Source organism: Podarcis bocagei, assembly GCF_964188305.1.
Source record: "Podarcis bocagei genome assembly, chromosome: 1".
NCBI lineage: Eukaryota > Metazoa > Chordata > Lepidosauria > Squamata > Lacertidae > Podarcis > Podarcis bocagei.
In genome coordinates, this window is record NC_138125.1 from 137,822,921 (window position 1) to 137,847,745 (window position 24,825).

The following is a 24,825-nucleotide window of genomic DNA, read 5'->3' on the forward strand; positions in this document are numbered from 1 at the left end:
TATAAAAGTGGTATATAAATTTTGTTAAATAAAAAAAGAGGAAATGTTCAGACTTTCAAACAGTGTATTATGCCTGAGCCTTCATTGCTGAAACTCCCAACAGCATTTTTGTGCTCACAAACACCTGATGAAGGAACCATTGTGACATAACCCATTCAAGCAGATATAAGGGGCAACAGGCTGTCAACAGTGGCAGTAGTTGGGAGCTCCCTGCTATTAAAAAGCCACAGGAAGTTTTTTCGTACGGCCTGAGGAATTAATCCCTTATTTAACATTCAGAATTGCTGGATCGATTGAACAGGACTGGAGCTAACATTTGCTTGGATTTGGCACCATTGATAGGGAACTGCCTGCTGCATCCTCCACTTTGAAGTCACCCTGGTCTTTGGGCCTCCAGCATCATCTTCAGCATGTCCAACCCATCTAAGAGGCGTATGATAATGGTGTTCTACTGGATTAGGAAGAAGCCCCAGACAGAGAAGCCATGCTCTACCACCTCGGCCAGACCTTCTGCCTCTGCGCCGGCTTGCAACACTCCTCACATTTTGCCCTACTTCACGAGGAGCAAGACACAACCCGCTCCGCTCAGGAGGTCCAGCAGGCGCAAGGTGCCGCGATTGCCGAATCTCACCGACCCCAAGTTTTTAAGATCGGTCATTGGCAGCGTTGGCCGGAAGAGAGCCCGCAGGTGTGGCAAGCCAAAGAAGGCTCCAGTGGGAACAAGAAAAGGGGAAGCGGCCTACTGGAGTCGCCATTGACATACACTCTCAGCCAGAGCCAGTTTGCCAAGCAGAAAAACTCCTGGCCGGCAAGGACAACGTCCACGGCCAGGCCAAGTACCAGCCAGCAGCCCATCTTGGAGGAAGGGAGATCGCCCTCCGGGGAGCGGGGCCAGGTGACAGCGGCGCCTGCGCAGTGAGGGGGCAAGCGGGCTTCCCTGACGAGCTCGAGGGAGCTTACAGAGAAAAACAAGCTCAAAACACAAGAAGAAAACAATTTTTAAAAGAATAAGAATTGAATATGGGTAGACTTTACAGGCTGTGAACCGCCCCGAGGCCTCCAGAGGAAGAGCTGTATATAATAAATAGTAATAACATACATAAATAATTACAATAAAAACGACACTAGCAAAAAATACATTCCATGTTTTGTTTTATATTTTTATCTGCCGCCCTTTTCCTTGACAGGAACTCAAAGTCAGCGGCTCAGCGCCTCCGGGGGAAGCGGTCCGGCGGCAAAAAGATTCCTCCGCCTTCCGGCCAGGCTCCCGGGGCCTCCCGACGTCACCTTCCCGCGTCGCCCAATGCGGGCGCCGGATGCGGAGGGGCGGGGCAAGGAGGCCCCGCCCCGGAGCGGCCTTCTGTTGCTAGGGCCGCGGAGTCGGGTAGCAACGGCGAGGAGAGGCCGGAGGGCGCGCGCCCCGCGGAAGGAGCCAGCGAGCGAGCGCGGGTGGGCCGGGAGCGGCGTGCCGGGGCCTCCTCGCTGGGCGCCGGGCCGGGCCGGGGCTGCGGGGGCCATGCAGGGCTCCATGGTCCGCCGCACGCAGGAGCTGCTGGGGCGCGTGATCCGGAAGCCGCCCCTCACGGAGCGCCTTCTCAGCAAGCCCCCCTTCCGATACCTGCACGACGTGATCGGGGAGGTCAGCCCGGGCTTCGAGGGGGGGGGCGCGGAACGGGACGTGGGACCCGCCGAAAGGACGCGCCGCGCGGCTCGCGCTCCCCGGTTGCCAGGCAACGAGCGGGTAGGGAAGGGATGGCGCTTCCCCTCCCCCCGCGCCACCTCCAAGCGGTTTACAAAAGAGGAATTCTCGAAGGTTAACAGATAAGAAGAATTCGCCTGGGCGGTCCTGGGCATCCCTTGTCTAGGCGATAATGTTCTTGGCACGGGGCGGAAAGAGCGCAGCCAAGGCTGTCTCATGAGGCAGGGAGTTCCAGAGGCAGGCTCTGCCGGGCGGGTATCCATGCGGCGCCTGCAGCAGGGGAGGGGTCCCAGTGGGCACGTGCCGGGTAAAGCAGCTTCGTAGGTGAACTGCTCCCAAGTCCCTCAGAAGCCCATCAGTTCACCATCCCCCAGCCACGCGCCCCCGGCCCCCATCACCCTTCCCAGTTGTAGAATTCTGCAAGGTCGCCCACTCCCTGTCTAGTTTCTGTGCAGCTACCCCTTTTAGCAGACCACAGGTTCCAAGCCAATAAAAAGAGGCACAGTATTATAAAACCTCAAAATTGTATAGCCTTTGATCTTTTTAAAAAAATTAACCATCACCCGGATGAAAAGCCCTCCCATATACGCAGGCATATGAAGCCATCCTTTCAGGTGTTAGGCTTTTTAAATAAAAATAAAAATCTGATAGTAGCAGCCAGGGTTATCCCAGGTCTAGCAGGCTAGCATAGTAGGTGGAATGCTGTTCTTTTGATTTCCACATGCCATGAAAAAGCTTTACCTATGATTTTTTGTAGGTCAGCTTGCAGTTAAAGTTGCCTAGGCCACTATGGAGGGAAATAGGGGAGAGACCCTAGGGGCATTGAAGGTGGTGAAAGAATGGCACCCACCCTGCTACCCCTTCATTGCAGGTACAGTGGTACCTCGGGTTACAAACGCTTCGGGTTACAAACTCCGCTAACCTGGAAGTAGTACCTTGGGTTGAGAACTTTGCCCCAGGATGGGAACGGAAATCGCGTGGCGGTGGCACGCCAACAGCGGGAGGCCCCATTAGCAAAAGTGTGCCTCAGGTTAAGAACGGTTTCGGGTTAAGAATGGACCTCCAGAACAAATTAAGTTCGTAACCCAAGGTACCACTGTAGTCTTTTAACACTGAAAAAACTAGCAGATTCATTGTATCATAATTTTCTCCGCAAAATAAATTAGATGTTAAATTCTTCACTTTGGCTTGTTCCCATACTGAAGATCTTCAGAAAGACATCTAAGTAGTTTTAAGCATTTACTGAAAGAGAAAGAGTCCAGTTTGCTGGTTAATTAGTCTTATTTTTCTGTTGGCTTTTATATACTTTCACATTTTATTTTTATTACTGCCTGGCCTTTGTTAGTTACCAAATTCAGACTTAATTTTTCTGTGTTAGATCTCCCTACCCTTGGTGGTGGTTCTCAAATAGTTTCCTAAGCCTGTAAATGCTGACAACTTATTTGAGACTGTTCTATAATTCTCTATTGAGGAAGGCTTCAAAAATGGCATCTCTAGAAACACCATGCAGGTAGAAGCTGCACCTGCCCTTTGTTGCCATAGTTAGAGTCATATGACGTATCACACAGAGAATTTTGGAGCTCTTACATATTACCAGCCAACGATAACATAGCAACTGACCCATAAGATTCCCATGATGTACTGGTGGCTTCTGCCCTGACATTTGAGCAATACCTTCCTGGTCTTGTAGCTTATTAAAAACTGGTTTACTCATGCTTTTTACTCATCCAATTTACTCTGTCAGTGCCTTAACTGCAAGTTGCATTTGAAATGGTAATGAAGAGAACTGTCTTCAAAACTAATTAGCACTGAAAAGTTACTCATTGTTTTGGAAGTTATCAATCATAATATTATCTGAACTGAAAATTCAAGCCGATCCAGAGACTCACAAGAATCCAAGTTCCTTTCACCTACCCATCCCACCTGCACAGATACGTATCCATGTACTTATAATATTAGTTGCTAAAAGAATGCTTAATCTCTGTACAGATAACAGTTGTAACCGAAGAGTTGTTTTGTTATAAACTAAATGTAAGAATACCATAGAGCAGAATTTCTCCAGAGGCTGTCATGGACTGTCATGATCATCTCTACCATTATCTGTGCTCTAACAATTTATGCTTTGGCACAACCCCCCACTCCTGATAGAATTCTAATATATGTGAAGTGTCATTGAAAAGTCATAAAATCTGTAAACATTAGAACCCCTATAGAAAATCAGACATCATAAATCAAACTGCCTGCCAGATCCAGAATCAAAACACATTCTTTTCTTTTATAAAGGTAATTAGATCAACTGGTTTCATGAAAGGACTGTACACAGAAGCAGAGATGAAATCTGATAATGTTAAGGTATGCAAAGCCTTTAATTGTTTCAACTTTTAAAATGAGAGTATAATACACATGCACACTAATCTGATTATATGCCAGGAAGATCACAGTTTATGCTGAAATCTGGATAATTTTATGTAACTGTGTTGCCCTACCAGGATAAAGATGCAAAAATCGGCTTCCTTCAGAAAGCAATTGACGTTGTCATCATGGTGACGGGGGAACCCTTGGCAGTGAAGCCTGCACGTATTGTTGCTGGGCATGAACCTGAAAGAACCAATGAACTACTCCAGGCAATTGCCAAATGCTGTCTTAATAAGGTAGGATCTCTACATGGAGCTTTATCCCTGGACTTAAATCTTACACAAAGTTTCCCTGCAAGCACCATACTGAACTTGAGCTGGGGGGAAAGCGAGGTTGGGGAGTCACAAGGGAAAGGCACCTTGGGGACAGTTGCCGTGGAAAAGTGACATGCCTCTCTCACCACCACCACCAACTCTTGAAGTGCTTTCCTCCCAGTGCCCTTTGCAGTACTGTAGATACATAGCAACCAGGCATTTGTATACAAGAGTTGGCTAGTAACAGGTCTCATAACGAGTCTCCTGTAACTGAAGATCAGGCACTCATTAAGAATTCACTGTATAGTTAACTTACAGTACAATGGCATGCACTTCTACTCAAAAGGAAGTCTCTTGTGCTTAATAGGTATTGATACATTGCCTGAAACTGGTTTAAAGTGAAAATCGCGAGAGCAATTTCAGAATTTCCCATCAGGCAATCTATTGCGAATCCCTGCTTGCCCTGTTGGCAGCCAGTATTGCACACTTCAGTCAGGCCTGATGCTCGCCCACTCTGTCCCTCCCTCCGCAGCCCAGCTGCCGGCCAGGGTATCAGGGGCTAGCTTAGCTGGTGGGCAGGAGGCTCCCCCCCCCAAGTTGAGCAGTTCAATGAAGCTCTGATGCCCCTCCAGCTCGTGTGAGCCAGTGCGATGTTGGAGCTTAGTAGGGCTGGGCAATGTATTCTGGCTACTTCTTCCTCTAAAGTGGGGAGAAAGAAGCAGCTGAGAGACATTTAGCTGCTGATATCTCACAATGTTGAAAGCCACGTGTCGCCCAGCTCTAGTGCTTAATGGGGTTTACTTCCAGGTAAATGGGTACGGGTTTAGACTCTGGTTTAAGAGCCTCTCCACTGGCAAAACGTAGAAGCTGGATGTCCACCTAACTGCACTGAATTCAGTGGAACATGCTCCTTAATAAGCATAATTAGGGTTGTTTCCCTAAAAGGAATTGTTCAAAATTGAAAGGAATGATAACTAAGATTGTATACATATTTTTCTTTTAAGACAGAAAGAAATCAGCATTGTGTATAGGATAGAAAGGACTATTGCCAAGATTATGCTCAGTTTAACAGGTTATCTCTTTGTAGCTATCCAGTGATGAAGCTGTTCAAAGAGTCCTTGCAGGGGAGAAAGCTGATATGAAAGGAGGGATATCATCTTCTAAAACCCAAAACAGAACAGAAGATCAAAGATCCCATAAAGAGGTGCTGTGAACAACTTTTGGGTTAAGGGGAGTATAAATAATTCTTGTTGCCTGAGCAACTAGAGAGAAGACTGTGTTACAATTTAATAATTTTACATTTTATTATATAGGGAAGAGGTGACTCAGAAATAAAAGACCGAAACTCAATTCAAGACCAAAAACCCAAAGAAGAGATAAAAGAGGAAGGGAGCAGGCGAAAAGAAAGAGAAAGTGACAAACATAAGGATTATGAGAACCGGCACAAAAATCTTGATAAAGACAATTTTAAAGAAGGTGAGAAACATGAAAGAGAGAGAAATAAGAATAGGTCAAGCAAACAGGGAAGAGAGTCAGAGAAAATCAGAGACAAAGAAAAAGGAGATGGGGAAGAAGAAAAAGAGGAGCACGATAAAGAAAGGGACAGAGAAAGGAAACAACACGAGGGTGGAAGAGAAAAAGACAGATTAAGAGAAAAAGACAAAGAGAGGGCCAAGGACAAGGAGCATGAGAAGATCAGAGAAAGGGGAAAAGATCGAGAAAAAGATAAACGAAGGGAACGAGTGAAAGAGACAGAGCAGTCACGTGAACAAGGAAAGGACAAGGCAGATAAAAAGGTAAACGGTTTTTTATTATTATTTAAAAAAGGCATAAAGTAGCCGTTGATGAGAACTATAATTAGCAGATCTGTTGAACAATCTCTTTGTGTGTTTTTTTCGGTTTTGCACATGAGACTTCTGTGTGGAATCAGGCCTGCTTGTTATGAATACCTTGGGGGTAGGGTGGGTATCAAAATCCTGCACTGGGAAGAGCAAATGAATACAAATGTAACCTGGTTTGACGGTGGCTAGTTAAACCAAAAGGCTACTGAGAGAAAAATAAGCTGTGGCAAAAGCTATTTATATAAGTTTGTCTGTAGCACTAATCAGAACGTGTGGCTGCCTTGTAAGACAGAGCTCAGGAAAAACGTGGTTGCCTTCATATTAGCAAAGCTAGAGATGGATTTTCAGAAATAAACCGCAGGAAAATCTAGGGGCATGCTTCAGTTGCTGAACTGATTAAGGGAGTATTACAGTATATAGTCTCTTGGTTAATAGGGTGCCCACCCTGATTGTGGAAAAAGTGTGTAAAATGTATATGGGAATAGTGTGTTAACTGTGTCTGAGGAATGAAATCCGTGTTCCCAAATGCTTTTTACAATAATAGCCTAATACCTATGTCCAGTGAAGTAATGTGTGAAACAGTCCTGAACCCATATTAGAAGCTCCACCCACTTTTGCACCTGGCCCCACCCACCAGTGACATGTAGCCCCAAAGGTTGCTCATGGGAGAATGTGGCCTTCAGAGTGAAGAAAGGTTCCCCACCTCTAAAGCTCGCAGCAGCAGGAGGACCAAGGGAGGAGAGTAGCACACCCAGTCTCCTAAGAATCCTCATGTTCTCATTTGGCTTAGCATAATTTGCAAACCAGCTCCTACTAACCATTGCAAAAGTTCAGTATAAATATTTTTCTGTAGCCTACAGGATCAGAGGAGAATGTAACTAAAAAACTGTTGGAACGATCTGTAAAAGATAAAGCTGAACCAGAGAAAGAAGTAAGTAATCAAGTATACACATTTTGCAAAGCAGTTTAAATGTTTCAATTCTGTACTCAGTACAAGTGAAAATCAGCTTGTGATTTCAAAATATCAAAGCCATTTAAAAACTTACTTATTTTATTAACATATTTGGTTTGACATTGCATGAACAAACCTTCTGGGTGATTTATCTGTATACAGCATTTATACCCCACTCCTCTGTCAAAAAGGCTCCCAGAGCAAACTACTGATCAGTAAAAAAAGACCATCCCCTGCTCTTAGACCTGCAACTAAATGGCACAGTACCAAAGGGAGAAGAAGGGGGAAAACCAAACTCAGGCACCAGTTCTTATTTACAGAGTTCTTAGAACGTTCAGCTGAGATGGGACCTGTTCAGTGAGAGAGAGAGTGAAGAGTAAACGAAGGGGTCCTGCTTGCCTTCTCTCCTCTGCCGCAGCCTGATGCAGTGGCTACTGCTGGGTGACACAGTTGATGGTTTGGCATGTGAATGAATCCAAAGGAAGATGCTTTACAGTCAGAAACCCTTGATGGGGGTGAGATGTCCACTCAAGGGAAAAGGGAGCTTGCTTATTTAACTATTCCTATTTCTAATAGTCTTCCTGATTTTAATGATTCATGCTGTGGTCAGAGAAAAACATATTACAAAGAAATCACAACGTAACCTTTTTAGAATTGCGTTATTGGTTAAGTAAATCTGGTGCCTGTTGCATTTTTTTGTTAAATGTTAGCATTTTACTTCTGAAAAATGCTCTCAATGTTTTTTCATATTCCAAAATTGTGTGATGCATCTTCTCCTCAAGTTTATGGGCTTCTGGGCTTGAATGAAATTTGTAGTGCAGATGAAATGTCACACGGGATTCAACTCCAGTTCATTGTTTGGTGCATAGTTGAAGAGATGGGTAGGAAATGGGTTCTAGAGAAATTCCCATACTTACACTTTTACTGAGGTGACCAGAGGTAAAGACAAAAGTTTTAATAGTTACGTAAGAGAGGAAATTTCAGTGCCAAATAACAAGCGGTATCTGCCAAAACAGAACTGTTACAAATACAGATGCCTTGTGCTCCTTTCCCGCTATATAATAATAATAATAATAATTTTTTATTTATACCCCGCCCTCCCCAGCCAAGGCCGGGCTCAGAGCGGCTTACAAGCAATAATAAAAACAAGATGAGTGATTACAACTTAAAAACAAAAATAAAATACAACATTAAAATAATGGAACATTAAAATATTAAAATGGAGCCTCATTGCAGGAGAAGGAAAAGAAAAAAGAAAAAGGGGGCGGAGGGAATCAAATTGGCTCCAATCCAAAGGCCAGGCGGAACAACTCTGTCTTACAGGCCCTGCGGAAAGAGATCAGATCCTGCAGGGCCCTGGTCTCATGAGACAGAGCGTTCCACCAAGTTGGGGCCAGTGCTGAAAAGGCCCTGGCTCTGGTTGAAGCCAATCTAACTTCCTTAGGGCCTGGGACCACTAGGGTGTTGTTATTTATGGACCTTGAGGCTCTCCGTGGGGCATACCAGGCGAGGCGGTCCCGTAGGTACGAGGGTCCTAGGCCGTGAAGGGCTTTAAAGGTCAAAAGCAGCACCTTAAATCTGACCCTGTACTCCACCGGGAGCCAGTGCAGCTTGAAAAGCACTGGATGAATATGCTCCCATGGCAGAGACGCTGTGAGGAGCCTCGCTGCAGCATTCTGTACCCGCTGGAGTTTCTGGGACAGCTTCAAGGGCAGCCCCGCGTAGAGCGAGTTACAGTAGTCAAGCCTGGAGATGACTGTCGCATGGATCACTGTGGCCAGGTCGGGGCGGGAAAGGTAAGGGACCAACTGCTTGATGCGGCGAAGGTGGAAAAATGTCGCCTTGGCTGTTGCTGTGACTTGCGCCTCCATGGAAAGGGAGGCGTCAAGGATTACACCCAAACTCTATATTATATCACTCCTTCTGGGAGCTTCTCCTATTTATTTATCTTCTTCTTCTTTAAGAAAAGTGTGTGTGTGTATAAATATAAAATATGCCATCTCTTTTATCATCACCTCCTTCCTTACCAATAGGGAGGAGCAGCTGTTCTGACCACAGTGTTTACACCAGTGCTCAAATTAATGGGGTTGGGGAATTTATGGAATCCACACACCCCAACCCTGCTTCCTCCCAAAAATTGTAGCAAAATGGATTGCCACAAAAGATAAAGGCACCAGGCTCCTTCAGCACTAGGGGTGAATCTTGCTTACTCTGAAAGTGTGGAAAACTTCAGTAGACTGAAAAATTGTGAGTTGTGCCTTTTTAAATTGCGTGCTTTGTATATCTTTTCAAGAGTGAAAACGCAGCAAGATTATCAAGGCAACATTCAACAAAGGGACCAAGACAACGAGCCAAACCTGTTGGTGAAGGTAGCCAAAACAAGTCTTTTTGTTTCATTCTTTCCTGAGAATTCCTGAATTTGTGGCACTTCATAATCTACGGTCCACGTAGGGCACAAAGGAAGCCACCGTTTCTCACTACATGAACAAGGGCTTCTCTTTTGTGTGCCAGAGGAGCTGGAAGCTTCTGCTTTTAGTTTTTAACTAACTACAATTCTTTGTAACATGAATACAGATGTGCCTTGGAAGTTGAACAGAATCTGTTCCGGAAGTCTGTTTGACTTCCAAAATGTTCAACTTCCAAGGCATGGCTTCCGATTGGCTGCAGGAAGTTCAGCTTCCAAAAGAACGTTTGAAAACTAGAACAATCACTTCCGTTTTTTTATCGTTTGGGAACCAAAACATTTGGCAACTAAGCTGTTCGAATTCCAAGGTACGACTGTAACTGTATCAGTCTGGTTTTGGGATCAAGTTTCCTGCTTGGCAGGGGGTTGGACTCGATGGCCCTTGTGGTCTCTTCCAACTCTATGATTCTAAGTGTACCCTAAGAAAGCTGGAATTATAAAGTACTATAAAATAAGAAGCTATAAAAGTAAAGTACCTTTACGTTACAGAGAAGTCATTTGGGGTCAGTAGGACCCCGTGAGGTAAAGTACTTAAACATATAAGAAAGGGGTGTGAGATCTCACATATTTTAAAACACAAAACTGTTCAGTTAACATGTATATAACGTAATTAGAACAATTGCATAAACATAACAGTCTAATAATTACGAGGAGTTAATGATCCACAACAACAATAAACTTCACAGAACTTGCAGCCATGGCCCACACTATTCATGTTGCATGGACAACATGAGTGCAAAGGAGATGCAAGGCCTTTCTCTTAGCCCCATCCCAGTCCTTATGCTGCTCTTGACAGCTGTTCTTGAGTTCAGCTGTAACCTCCACAGCAAGGAACTGCTACATGGGAGGCTTGCCATGTGATTTATGACCCTGGAAGATCAAGGTTCTTAATTGCAAGGGAAATCTACATGAACAGAAGGGACATGCATCACAGGGACATGTACTTTAAAGTAAGAAGTGGAAATTTGCAATCTTTTTTCTGGTATGTGAAAGAGAAGGGTAGGGGAGTAGGGAGCCGACTCATTCACATAGCAGGAAACTATGGTTTTCCCCCGTGTCTTTATCAGGTCTCTGCATATTTTAGTGTTTCTAAGGTTATAGTACGAGCTGCTGATGTTGTAGCAGGAGATATCTGTCAATGTACAGGTTTGATAGTTTGAAGAAGTAGTAGCACAGCCATTTGATAAATCGGCTAGGTAACATTGTGGTGAAGATCTTGATGAAGTGTCTGCATAACTCTGCCAAATCTAAACATGTCTAAATGATCCTAATAGCATATAGTACACATTTCTCTGTGAATTCTCTCATGTCAGGGCGAAAGGAAACTAGTAAAAGTGTATCTAGTGGTGCAATTGAAAGAGCAGCTAACATGTTAAAACAGAAAATTGAGCCAGTTATTACAGCACAAGAGCCAGGTAAGAAAAGGCAAAGCTCTCTTGCTTCGTCTTTGAGCACTAACTAGATGTCAGTTTTTTATAAGTGCTATAATTACAGCTTTTGTTTTACCACGTATCAAATCAACATACAGTGTGTTGATGAAGTGCTTTTGAATCCAAGAGAGCTGATGTACTTTAGTCACTAAGACACTGTGCTACAAATCAAAAAGTCCCTATTGCAAACCATGTGTCTATTTAGATCTCACTGGGTGAGTCTCATTCAGATTCAGTCACTTATCTTCAGTATAGGATGATAATACTGATGTGCCCTGCAATGTTGGAAAGTGCGACATGATAAGTATTATTACCAATCTTTAATGGCAAGAATTGCTAATACGTTTAGGGCAGGAGTTCGCCAACCTGACAGTAAGAGCTGTTCGACAGTGGAATTTGCTGCCAAGGAGTGTGGTGGAGTCTCCTTCTTTGGAGGTCTTTAAGCAGAGGCTTGACAACCATATGTCAGGAGTGCTCTGATGGTGGTTCCTGCTTGGCAGGGGGTTGGACTCGATGGCCCTTGTGGTCTCTTCCAACTCTATGATTCTATGATTCTAACCTTGTAAGTGGCAAATCACTGGGGACTCCCCAAATGCTACTGCCTTCCGTAGCAGAGACATGATTGCTAAATGGAAAATTTGCCAGCTCCTTTCCTGAATATCCCAGTAAATTTTCTTCTCCTGCCTCTGATGAGAGGGAATTGGGAAGGGTATTCTGTCCCGAACTATCAGCCTAGAAACTGGAACTGTAGTTTTTGGGTTTCCAGAACTTTTGGCAAATATGTTTAGGAGAGTTTTTAGAGGATGGAGGGTGAAAACCTGTATTGTCTCATGGCTTCCTACCACAAACTTTTATGCTAGGAATATTAATGGGAACTAATATCATTGCAGCTACACTTGCAGAGGAAAAACCGGCAACTGTTTTACATGGAAAAGCTGAGCCAGAAATTGCAGTAAAACAGAGAGGTAAGCAAAACAGTAGGCACTTTTCCGTGCTCTCTTTGGAAGGTTATCTTTTCAGAGCCATTGCTTCTTTGTACCGTAGAGCTTCATGTTTTGTTTTAGCCTCTTTTTAAAAAATTCTCTTCCATGTCAACGCCTTCCAGGGTGTAACTTGAAGAGACTGATAGTTAAAGTATTAGCTTACCAGACATAATTATCACAATAGATTTGGAATTTTTTATTCCCCTGCCATATTTGTTGTAAAGAATAGACTCTTTTCAACATAGTTTTTTTCTCTGAAGAAGAAATAGAGACTGATAAGGTCGAAAGCAGCTATTACTAATTAATAGCTTGCTGCCTGGAGCAATTTTGCTGTTTTTTCCCTAGGGTGAAAATATGGCATCCCAGGACAAACTGAGGGAAACATGTTGTGTTTGATGTGTGTTTGCATTTTCCTGCTTCACTCCCTGAATCGTACACCCTGACCTCACAGAATGTGAGCCTACCTTTCTAGTAGATGTACGGCAACAATCCAGTAATCAAGAAGAGTGTTTTGTGTTGCTGTCCTGCATACAAACAGTGGTGTGTCTAATCCAATTTTTAATTGTTCCTAAGCATGAGGAATAATTAGTATGTACTTATGTTGCAGGTGACTCATCCAGTGATGCAGGTAAAAATTATGCTGAATTTTAACACATAATCATTTTTTAAAAAAATTTAAGAGAATTTTAACTATGGTGAAGTAGAGCTTGGAAAGAGACAGCTTTTTCATATTGGTATATGGCTATTAATCTAATGTTAATTTGTTTTTACATTGGAATACAATAAATGTCACATAAGCAGTAAAGGAGAAATAGATTGGCAATTGGCCTTTGTTTCATATGCAATACTGAATTTATCTCTGCAGCATAATCATGGCATCTGTGTGTGCTGGGAGGGGAAGTTCTGCTTATTTCAGTATTAGAAAAGAAATTATTATTATTTATTAAATTTATATATATTACCAGCATTTGGTATTTATACAGTTTTCAAAATGACAGACTGTTTTGTTTCATAGAAGGAGATGTTTTGAACACTGCTGCCCCTGAAAAAATTGTTGTTTCTGAAAATAGTGAAATTACTAATGAGCTTCCTCCTCAAGTCACCCAAAGGTATGTCTGTATCTTCCCTTTTATTAAAGACTAAAAATTTGGGGTACAATCCAGTTTAAGTTATGCACTTAAATGCTACTTACTTCAGTTAGAAAGATTTGAACATTATTAATTCATTAATTTAAGTCAGTGGTGTGTAAACTTGCTTATGGTTTGGATTGTAACCCCATGAATTTAAACTGACAATGGCTTGATGACACATTAGATAGTAAATTGACCATAATCAGGAAATTCATCAAAGCCTATGAAATTGTAAAAGCTCTGATCAAACTGTAATACAGTGGTACCTCGGGATGCGAATGGGATCCGTTCCGGAGCCCTGTTTGCATCCCGAATGGAACGCAAGGCGCGTCTGCGCACGAGCGGGTCGCATTTCGCCGCTTCCGTGCATGTGCGTGATGTCATTTTGAGCACATGCGCGAGCAGCAAACCTCGGAAGTAACGCGCTCCGTTACTTCCGGGTTGCCATGGAGCGCAACTCGAATGCACTGAACCCGAAGCACATTCAACTCGAGGTATGACTGTATTACTCAGTAAACTGTGGTTTGCTAATTAAGAGGTAGCTAAGAGTTCCTGGCTTCCTTTCCCCCCTTCCCCCAGAATAATTTCCCCCCTGCCCTTGTTGGCGCTAAACATGGTTTAGAATTGCAAGTGCACAAATGCTAGCCTGAGAATAATAGAACTGTAGAGTTGGAAGGGATCCCAAGAGCCCTTTAGCGTTGCTAACCTTGGTTGTTGTTAATCATAATTTGATTACACAATTTGAACCCATGGTTTGAATTCTTCCGAATTTTAGATTGTAGTTACAAGAAAACCAATTTAGGAGTAAACTGTGGTTAGTGTCATGTGTATATGTTTATAAAGTGTCAATAGGACCAATAGCACACAACAATGGAAATTTGCTCTGGAGTGGGAATGTATGTCTCCAAAACTCCTAATTTACAAACAACGGTTTTCAAGGAATCAATGTAACGCCTGCACAGGACCACAATGTTGCTGAAATACGACTTACTCCTAAGTGTTGTTTTCTACTGTTTTATCTTTAAAGTTTGTGGCACTTATTCTAATATGCATTATTATGCCTGAATAGAAACAACAAAGAGTAAAATTAACTGTAATACAGTGGTGCCCCGCAAGACGAATGCCTCGCAAGACGGAAAACCCGCTAGACGAAAGGGTTTTCCGTTTTGGAGGTGCTTCGCAAAACGAATTTCCTATGGGCTTGCTTCGCAAGACAACAATGTCTTGCGAGTTCCTGCGGGGTTTTTTTCCTCCCCCCCCCTTTCCCCAAGCCGCTAAGCCGCTTATCAGCTGCTCCTAAGCCGCTAAGCCGCTTAACAGCTGATCCGCTAAGCCGCTTAACAGCTGATCCGCTAAGCCACTAAACCGCTTATCAGCTGATCCGCTAAGCCGCTAATAGCGCTAAGCCGCTAATGGGCTTGCTTCGCAAGACGAAAAAACCGCAAGATGAAGAGACTCGCGGAACGGATTCTTTTCGTCTTGCGAGGCACCACTGTACATAAATTTCAGATTAGAAACATTTGAGCTCTTACCTCTTTAGATGTAATCCAATTTAAAAGGTCGTCTTCCCCAATATAGCAGTACCTTCTGGCATGGCGTCCTTTGTTGTAGTGAACAGGAGAGCCTGTGTCCAAATCAGGGCACAAGGGCAACTGTCCTTCAGAGACTTACTCTTCCTTCTCTGCATGTGGGCCTAGAACATACCCATTGGACCTTGTAGCCATTGATTTCTCCATTGATTGCTTTATCCTCCCTAAGTCTGTTTCAACCTCTTTAGAAGCTGTCCAATTTCATGGCCATCACTACTACTTGGGGAAAATGTTGATTTGCATTATTAATATTAAGCTTATTAAATTATGCAAGTTGCATTCAGCAGGAAAAGATCGGCCTTGGGTTAATTTGTTATATCCCTTCAGTCATCTATGTACAGCATTGTACAGCCAATCAGCATTGTTCAATCAAAATGAAATATATTTCAATTCCGTTGATTTCAGTAGAAGTGAAATATGTGTTTTACTGTTTGGCATTGAAATCAGGGTACTGTACTGTACTTTGGCTGGATTTTGGGGGGAAGGGGGGGTCTGGCTTTGAATCTCCTTGTGTTCTGATTAGAATACAATGAATTAAGAATTAAACAATTCTTTAATTGCATTGTATATTCTTTATTAATGAAGGCACGCCAGTGCTTGATAAGATTTTTGCAAATTGCTCAAAATAAGTGGTTTCACACACTAATTTGTGTTAAGAAAGGAAATGCTCTTTACCTCCCTTTACAGAAGACTTCCACGACCCAGCAGTGCAAGGCCAGCTCCGCCCCGGATAAAACGCCAAGAAAGTGCAGAAGTTTTAGCACCAGAGAGGTCAGGAAATATTTTATATCTGCTGAAGTATTGTTCTATAGTTTGTTTTATTATCAAATGTGAAGTCAAGTGTGTGTTAAACTTTCTAGGCCTTTAGAAGACTAGAAAATTGTCCCCGACACAATTTTTCCTATTGATGTGGTATATTCATGAATGCAGAAATGTGATAGTTACAGCAAATTAGACTACAGTCCTACAGCATCCATGATGATGGCATACTCTTGAGTCTCTCCTGTTTCTGCATTAGAATGTTGAGAAACATAAGTGTTTCTAAGCTCAGAGAAGAAAACCTTTATTTTGTTTACAATATTGTCAATAGTTTTCATTTTCATATTTTTCCACATTTTTCGGGAAGTGGCCATAAGATAATGTAGACTTTTCTCTGTGTCCCCCCCCCACCTTCCCCAGCTTTCTGCCCTGACTAGCATCAGATGAGCAGGGCTTTGGGTTTTGCAGTTCTTGTGCCACAGATTATTTTACAACCACACACAACTGCTCTGCTCATAAATCAGTGGAACTTTAAAAATTGTAATGCTAAACTGTACAAATTTCTGTTCTGGTAAGTTAAAAATAATACATCTTGTGTTCTTAAAGTATGTACAGGTTGGATCCAGTTTTGAGTTACGCTTTAGTCACATTAGAATAAATGAGACTTAAGTTAAACGTTACCTACTGGTCCCATAGTTTTCAGTGTGGATCCAACTAAAAGTAAATGTTGTGTACATTTCAGTTCCACCCCTCACCCAACTTGAAAATTCCCAAAACCTTTTTATCTTTAGACACCTTTAGAATACACCTTTTTCTTTTAAAGAAAGGATTCTACAGTATTTTCTGCCTTGAATGATCACTTGTAACACCATGCCTGAAGTATAGTCCTGTTCTTCCTTTCTTTTAGAAATGGCAGTGCCAAAATAGTGACAAATGTCATTATAGACAAAGAGGAGGAAGAAGATGACGATCAGTTTGTTGTGGAGTCAGCACTGCATCTGCCTGAAATGGCAGAAATGGCAACGGTCGGTTAATACATTTTCTCATACAGATGTGAACCAAGCATTAACTTTGTGTTGTCTGCTGCTTCCTTTTGTCTCTTTCTGAATAGAGTTCCAGTGGTATGCTTTATGCTTGATATTGAAGCACGATGAATGGAAGTGAGTCGAAGCTGGAAGCACCCTCCAGCCCCATTAGGAAGTTTGTGTTGTCATAGTGTATAATTAAGGAGAGGAACAGTGAATTAACAGTTACAGGCAGCCTAGAAGCCTAAAGCCCTTGCTTCCATTTAATAATTTTGCCAGAGTATGAGGTGCCACTGATTACCTTAGAATGACTGCTGTGGAACCCCTCACCCTCTGTATTTTATATTACGAGGATCTGGCGCAAATCCCATTGATAGTCAAACCACATGTCATCTTGATTGGTCCATGCTCCAAGTTGTACAATTGAGCTCCCTTTTTATTTTACAGGGACGGATGATAGAATTGTAAAATGCAGTTCTCAAGTTGGCAGATCAGTGGTTGTTTTTTAGTGGCAAGGTGGCGGGGAGGCAGTCGCTATTCTTAGAACAGAGAGAAAATGAACAGTCAGCTCTCAAGTATTATTGTCTCCTTACTTGTCTAGTTTTAATTTATTAACTTCCCTTTGATTTCTATTGTTCAGGAGGCAACAGTAGAGTTGGAAGAAGATGAGAAGCATGGCAAGTCTTTTTACTTTCTTAAGGTTTTTCTTTACTTGCTTGTTTGTGATTAAGTCCCTCATAACCTGTCACTTCCTATATCCTTGGTCTTCCTTTCAAGATTCAATACGTATGCAGTCCAATTCATGCTTTCTTGTCAACTACTTGCTTTGACTTGAGATAACTTCAAAATCCCTTTCCATCCTTTTTGTTCCTTGTTCTTAATGAAATTTGGCACAAGTACAATGATTTTGACACTTGTCAGGTCTTTGATAGATCCAATGATTGTAATCCAATTAAAAATATGATGCCTTCTCTTGCTGACTTTTATTATACCTTAGTGGCTGTAAGTACATTATAGGAGTTTCAGAAAGAATGTTTCATTTCAATGTTCTATACAGAAGAAACTAGTTGGGTGTATGAACCAAAACTGAGCCACTATAAGCACTTTTTTTTTTGGCCTTTTTAGAGAGGTCTTTTGCAGTTAAGAACTATAATTTTTATCTTCAACAGGTGGGCTTGTCAAAAGAATATTGGAAACAAAGAAAGATTATGAATTGTCCCAGTTGCCAAAATCTGCTGAGAAGGTAATCATGCAATAAACCTCAAAGAATTGAGTGTTCTTAGTTGCTTATTCGTCAGTGTTTTCATTCCAACCTCTTTTTCAACGTTGCATTGCTCTGTATCCTACAAAGTTAAACTAATGTCAACAGATTTCCAAAGAAGGAACATTTTTAGTAACCTCTTATAAAATAGAAACACCTAGCAGACACCGTCACGTTTTATGAAGCACGTATGTTAAAGGCTGTCTGGTTCAATAAAACCAGGAGCACTTTACTTCCCTCATCACTCCAGCAAACCTCTAGCACAAGTCATGTGTGCATCTGCAATGCTCTTGGAAGAATCTGCCCGTTATCCTGTGCTTCCTGACAACAGACTTGATCCTGCGATAAGAAGATCATAAGAAACCCCATCAGCGGTGTTGGGTTAATGGCAGTGTGGGCTGGGCTGCACTGCTGGTCTCTTTTCCCAGCATCGCATGTTGCTGCTGTGTTGCAGAGAAGGGGAGAGACGAGGCCGCAGAGAGCTTGGCACAGCAGCAGGGGTGTCAGATTGGCTCTGTTTCTGTGCCACTGCTAAGTTCCCTACAGCCTTGTCCCTCCCTCCTGGTAACTGGCAGCAGTGTACAGCGTTGAGAAGCCTGATCAGCAGCTCCTGTTGGTTGCTACTGTTTGATAGCCAAACAACCATTGCTGTCATCAGGTGACAAAGTGACTTCAATATTCTTGGTTGAGTTTTGGTTATTCATAACTCTGCTGCCGAACATGCTGTGGCCTCAAGTTACAAACCTTCATATTGACCCAAATGAATCCATCCTAACCCACAAGGCAGGTCCCAAACACAGCAAGTCATACTGGGAGAGAACCAATCATTGGACACAATCCTTTCCTCAGGCAGGTCCAAGAGAACTAGCCTCAAAAGCACAGCTCCCTCTTCACTCCATACGCATCCTGTCTGCAGACATATACCTTCTGTTGCAGGCTGCATCGTACTTATGGCCCACAATCTGTTACTTTTTACCCACATTCATTATATCTTTATTATTTGTTGAAATGTGCACATAAGCACAGTCGTACCTTGGATCCCAAACGCCTTGCGACTTGAACGTTTTGGCTCCCAAATGCCGCACACCCGGAAGTGAGTGTTCTGGTTTGCTAACGTTCTTTGGAAGCCGAAGGTCCGACGCAGCTTCTGCAGCTTCCGATTGCGTGCAGGGAGCTCCTTCAGCCAATCAGAAGCCGCACCTTGGTTGTCAAACGTTTTTGGAAGTTGAACGGACTTCTGGAATGGATTCCGTTCGACAACCAAGGTACAACTGTACTTCATTGTTGCATCACTGAATCTCCCTGTGTGCTGGTGTGGATAGATTTTGGATAGATTGTCCCCAGGATTTTGACCTGGGGAAACCAGAGCTTTTAAATCCCTCTCTGCTGTGAAGCTAACTGGGTGTCTGTTTCTCAGACTGATGTACCTCACAGGAATGTTGTGGGAATAAAATGGATGGATGAGAGGAGAGTAGTTTATGCTGTCCTTAACTCATTGAAGAAAGAATGGCATAAGAATCTATTATTATTATTATTATTATTATTATTATTATTATTATTATGATATGCCATCCATCTGACTAGGTTGTGTATTCAAACACAAAAAACCTCAATCCTTAAAAGCTTCCCTGTACAGGGCTGCCTTCAGATATCTTCTAAAAGTCAGATAGATTTTAATTTTCTTAACAGCTGATGGGAGGGCATTCCACAGGACGGACACCACTGCTGAGAAGGCCCTCTACCTGTTTCCCTGTAGCTTTGCTTCTCACAGTGGGGGAACCGCCAGAAGGCCCTCGGAGCTGGACCTCAGTGTCTGGGCTGAATGATGGGAGTGGAGACGCTCCTTCAGGTATACTGGGCCGAGGCTGTTTAGGGCTTGAAAGGTCAACCTGTTGCACCCCTCTTACAGCTTTGTCATGTCCAGAGCAGGAAGTTCTTTGCTTGGAGAACTTAGTTGGTGGAGATCGCATGTAAGGTGTTTAGTCATATAGTAAGAGAGGCAGTGAACATTACATCCTAAGCCAAACAAGTCAAAAGCAGGATCTTAAATCGGCCTTGGATGTTAATGGGCATACAGTAATGCAAATAATGTAGTTTTGGCTGTGTGTCCTTTTGCATCTCTCTGCTTTAACAGAAAGTGTGCTATCTTTGAGATCATTCTTGACCATTGCACTATTTTCCAATGGCAGAATTGGGCTAAGGTGAGTGATCTTTAATTATTAATTAGTATTGGTTTCATTGATGTGCCTCAGAACACACCTATTTTCTATTTTTATGTTTTGGTTTTCAAATCTATCCCATATATTTAATTCACCCCTTAAACAACAATCCCATTCCTTCACTATTTGTCTATTTGTGTGTGTGTGTGTTTTTAACAATTAGGAAAAACCACTTTTGTCAGAAGCAGCAAGGAGAAAAGAGAAAGATCTAGTAGCAAAGGAAATAGAGAAGTTCCGTGGATCCATTCAGGCCCTTTGTCGGAGCGCTCTCCCCCTTGGAAAAATCATGGACTATATTCAGGAAGATGTGGATGCCATGAAGAATGAACTCCAGATGTGGCAGAATGAAAATAAACAACTTGAAGATGCCCTACAGAAAGAACAAAGGTGAGACTATTTGAGAAATTGCACGGTTGCTGCGCAATTGGTTAATCCAAAACAACATGCATAGAGTTTTGTGATGCTAATCAGGTCTGGGAGGGCCAAGCTGAGGGAGAAGGTGGGGCAAGAAAGGTGTACCCCAGCAGTGAAGGCTTCTACTGCAGTAAAATATAATGGGTGGAGTTGGAACAATCCCACAAACTTAAACGGTGTGAGCTAAGTCTATTGTCATGGTAGTAGAAGCAAATGCGCAGGTGCTGTTGCCTCTCGGGTCATGTCACCGTATTAAGCGAAAGGCAAGCGGTCAACTCAGCAGCCTAACACAAGGCTTCCCACCACTTACGTGTTGACTGGCACCCAGCTGAGCAGTCAGCCAAGCTCTAGCTCCAAGGAGGTTGGGCAGGGAGGTTTAAGGAGTACAGCAGCACTGCCTGCCCTCTGCTCAAACCAACCTCCCCTGAAAGCTGTGAGCCAAGGAGCTTCCTAGCTGCTACCTCCACTGGGAATTGTGAGGAAGTTCCTTCCACCTGTCCTGTGCACGAAGAGGACATTTGTTTGATTATATATATTTGCCAAGTCATCTCACACAGTGATCCTCTAAGTAACATACAATATAAACATTGGAACATACAAAATGCAAACAATTCAGAATTGGGTGATTGCACTCAATCAACAATAAAGGACAAGTTATCTGCTCTGGCACAATCATATAAAAATGAAAACCCCTAAAACTTATTTCCAGCAGATTAGAAACTAAAATTGGAGGTGCTGAAATAGCATTAAATTGTTAACAGGCCTGGGAAATAAGAAGGCCACTGCCTGGTGCTGAAAAGACATTAAAACAGATGTTAGGCACATCTCTTTAAGGAGAGGTTTCCAAATACAGGGAAGGGGCCACCACCAAGAAGGCCCTCTCTTTGCCACCTTCCCTGCTTTAGTATGAGATAAAAAAATTCCTTCCAGTAGCACCTTAAAGACCAACTAAGTTAGTTCTTGGTATGAGCTTTCGTGTGCATGCACACTTCTTCAGATATCTGAAGAAGTGTGCATGCACACGAAAGCTCATACCAAGAACTAACTTAGTTGGTCTTTAAGGTGCTACTGGAAGGAATTTTTTTATTTTGACTATGGCAGACGCAACACGGCTACCTATCTGCAATTAGTATGAGATGACATTCATAGGAGAGCCTCTATAGATCCTATTGGAGCTTGGGTAGGTTCACATGAGAAAAGGTGTTCCATTAGATGCTGGGAACCCAAGTTGTGTGGAGGTTTAGAAGGTAAAGCCAGCACTTTGAATTGGTCATGGAAATAAATTGGAAGTCACTGGAAGAAGGAAAGGATGTAATATACTCAAAACACTTGTCCCAGTTAGCAATCTTACCACCACATTCTCCACTAGCTAGAGTTTCTAAGCTGTTGTAGTTGGCAACCCTATGAACAGTACATTGCAGTTGTCCAAATGGAACGTTACTGCTGAAAGATGGACTGGAAACTTTATATATAAATAAATTCCAGTAGGTGGGCCATAAAGCAGTCAGTGAGTTAGCCCTTGGCATAGGTGGGTGAGCAGAAACCTGTCAGCATTTGGGGGGCTAAGACTGAAAATGCTTACCAATCTTCCTAATCTAGCATTTGTAGCTAGAGAACTACCCAAATAGAACAGAGGAAAGGTAGCTCTGTCAGCCACCAAACTATACTTCTCTTTCTCTGCCTCCCGCCTCCTCTCTGCCTAGCATGTTCCCTTTATTGCATTCTTAACAAAACTCTGACCAACAAACTTTGGAAGCCCTCCTGAGGCTACAAAACAGTTCCAAAGCCTCAGAGACAGTTATCACCTTGGACTGTTTGATATCTAAAGCAGTCTTAGATTCTGAGGTGATCTGAATATCTCCAAGATGGGGGTCCTTGACTCCGCATTCCATGGGAATACCCAGTCTTTCAAAGGAATTCAGGGTGTTAGCATATGTGGGTGATCTTGTTTTATCTGCAGGACAGTCCTTTGATTAGAGATTGTGACTTAACTAAATGCTATTCATAGCAAGAGTATTAAAGCCCCCAGTACTACTCCCCCCCCACCCTTTTCGCAATGCAACACTGACTCTTCCCACTGGTATTAATGACAGTGGATAGTACAAAGAAAGTTATGCGGCTGTTTCTCACTCCTGCTAAGTTATATAAAAACACTATCTTTATGATTAGTATCTGCCTATGATGAGGTGTAAGATAAGGCTTAAGATAGCTATCATTCCTACTCATATCTACTTTGTCAGGCAGATCCCAACTGTTCTTGTTTTACCGAATAGTAAACAAGAGTAAGATGCTTGCCTAAAAGCAATTGAGGGTTTCCCCCCTCTGAACTGGGATTTGAGTGTAGAACTCTCAGAGCTCATTCCAACCTCCTGCTTGACTTCCTCTTCCCCTACCCACTACAGTGGTACCTTGGGTTAAGTACTTAATTCGTTCCAGAGGTCCGTTCTTAACCTGAAACTGTTCTTAACCTGAAGCACCACTTTAGCTAATGGGGCCTCCTGTTGCCGCCGCGCCGCCGGAGCACAATTTCTGTTCTCATCCTGAAGCAAATTCTTAACCTGAAGCACTATTTCTGGGTTAGCAGTCTGTAACCTGAAGTGTATGTAACCCGAGGTACCACTGTATAGGCAAACATTAGAGTGTTTGTTTGTTTGTTTGTTTGTTTGTTTTTAGTATGTACTTTTAGTTTCTCCCCTTACATTTGCTTTCTTTGCTTCAGATGTGTTTGTCTAACCATAATGGATTTCACAAGAATTTTTTGTAAGTTCCGTGTTTTGTCTCAACAGTATTACAGACAGTGTTGTGGAACCATTGAAAGTAGAACTTGCGGAGCTGGATCAGTTGATCAAAGACGAACAAGATAAGATTTGTGCTAAAATGGCCAATGTTTTAAAGAATGATGAAAAAATTCAGAAGATGGTTCATAACATCAACTCAAGGAGGTGAACAATGGAACACGCGAGCGGGAATGGATTTTCTTCTAAATAGAAGAAATAAATCTTTGTGTTGAAAGAAATCTGTTGCATACAGCAGCAAATACAGTTTCAAATAAACTTATTCACGTGATGGTGTATGGCCTCGGAAGATTTATATTGTGTAGGTGAAATTTGCCATTTATTCAATGTTTGTAAAAAGCTTTAAAAAACAGTCGATGCAAAACATTCGCTATATTTAACCTATATTGTGATAGGTTTTCTATTGTCAGCAGAGCTCACTTTCCTGGATTATTTAATAACAATATACTCTGATCAGGTTTTGTACCCTTCATGTCTGGTATATGTGTGGCATTTTGAGCAATATATAAATATATTGTATGAAATTTTGGGTGTAGCTTGAATTTACTGTTGGAGTAGCTTGAAATATGACCTTTTGTTGGCAAACCCTTTAAGAAGAATTATTTAAAAATTCATGCAGATCAAGAAGCAAAATTGGGTTTATCTGTCTTTCCTTAAGTCATACAAATAAGAAAGATAACAAAATAAGTTTATCTGAACATGTTAATTATACTTGCCTTTATTTATGTAGTTAAGTACTTTTCCTCCAACTAAATGGCCAGCCATGTATGTTTTTACTTTAAATCATTCTGAGAGAATTTGAGCAGGGGGTGTATGCATTTTTGCATGGAGGGTTTTTTTTGGGGGGGGGTTCCAATTTTTTTTTGAAGAGTACCTGCAATACTTGCACTTGGAGACCCCATAAATCTTGGATGGTCTTGGTAATCAGCCATATTTGTGGCTTCTCGCCTTGCCTAACGGAGTACTGCCTGATGTCATATTGAATCGTGGAGATGTTCTTAAGTGCCTCTCATTGCAAAGTCAAAAAGAATGCAGCTCTGGAATAGGCCTGAAACTTAACTATTGCATTGCATTTCCAGGGTGCTAGGAACTCCTTCAAGGCATATTGAAGCAACAAATCCCAGCTCTTCTCCCAACACTTGGGACAAAAGAATCCCTGCTGCTGTGCTCTGCTTCTGGGGTATCCCAAGCACCTTGGAAGCAAACACAATACATATAAGCCTATCCCTCCTTCTGATTTCTTAGTTCAGGAAAGGGATAGTGTGTTTGTGCAGATCTTCTGGAGCATTTGAGTCTTTCTGAAGTGTAGCCCAGCTCCTTCATGGTAATGATTTCCCAGCTTCAAGGGTTGGGACTTGTTCACGTTGCATTGCACTTGCAGAGTGCTTAGAGTGCCTTAGAAACAGCACAACTGCATGAATTTCCCATCCCACTTTACTTCAAGCTTGGAAGGACACCTGAGACTTGTCATGCTTGGCAAAAGCGGGTAAGGACACACCATGCTGTGTGCGCTTGTGGACTTGCTTATTGATGTCCCTGTGTCATATAAACACAGACCACATATAATCTGAATCTTTTGAAGCTACACCATTATT

The 24,825-nt window shown here is 42.5% G+C and overlaps 1 protein-coding gene and 1 long non-coding RNA gene across 6 annotated transcripts in view; one reads left to right on the forward strand and one right to left on the reverse strand.

Annotated features, from left to right (window-relative positions):
* The window catches only part of LOC308584531, a 60,080-nt gene that overhangs the window by 31,474 nt on the left and 3,781 nt on the right, over positions 1-24,825 (reverse strand). The gene's annotated exons all lie outside the window — the stretch shown is intronic.
* TRAF3IP1 (TRAF3 interacting protein 1) lies at positions 1,289-23,501 on the forward strand. 5 transcript variants are annotated; one of them, XM_081189278.1, is made up of 17 exons: positions 1,289-1,639; positions 3,983-4,051; positions 4,189-4,350; positions 5,456-5,572; positions 5,682-6,164; positions 7,063-7,140; positions 9,455-9,530; positions 10,939-11,040; positions 11,946-12,020; positions 12,646-12,666; positions 13,054-13,147; positions 15,445-15,528; positions 16,424-16,541; positions 17,182-17,218; positions 17,711-17,784; positions 20,185-20,408; positions 23,222-23,501. In XM_081189278.1, exons 1-17 carry the CDS (start codon positions 1,304-1,306, stop codon positions 23,379-23,381), a joined length of 2,310 nt encoding a protein of 769 aa, XP_081045404.1. In that variant the 5' UTR covers positions 1,289-1,303; the 3' UTR covers positions 23,382-23,501. The 5 variants fall into 5 exon arrangements, with proteins under 5 accessions (XP_081045404.1, XP_081045405.1, XP_081045406.1 ...); XM_081189282.1 differs by lacking the exon at positions 1,289-1,639 and adding an exon at positions 1,955-2,023; XM_081189279.1 differs by lacking the exon at positions 12,646-12,666.

What these genes read in the sequence shown, in the direction of transcription:
- TRAF3IP1 (XM_081189278.1), top strand. Translation starts at nt 1,304, where the DNA reads ATGCGGGCGCCGGATGCGGAGGGGCGGGGCAAGGAGGCCCCGCCCCGG. An exon ending in AAATGGCAGAAATGGCAACG is followed by an intron (nt 16,542 to 17,181) that starts GTCGGTTAATAC and finishes TCTATTGTTCAG; the next exon opens with GAGGCAACAGTAGAGTTGGA. An exon ending in GGAAGAAGATGAGAAGCATG is followed by an intron (nt 17,219 to 17,710) that starts GCAAGTCTTTTT and finishes TATCTTCAACAG; the next exon opens with GTGGGCTTGTCAAAAGAATA.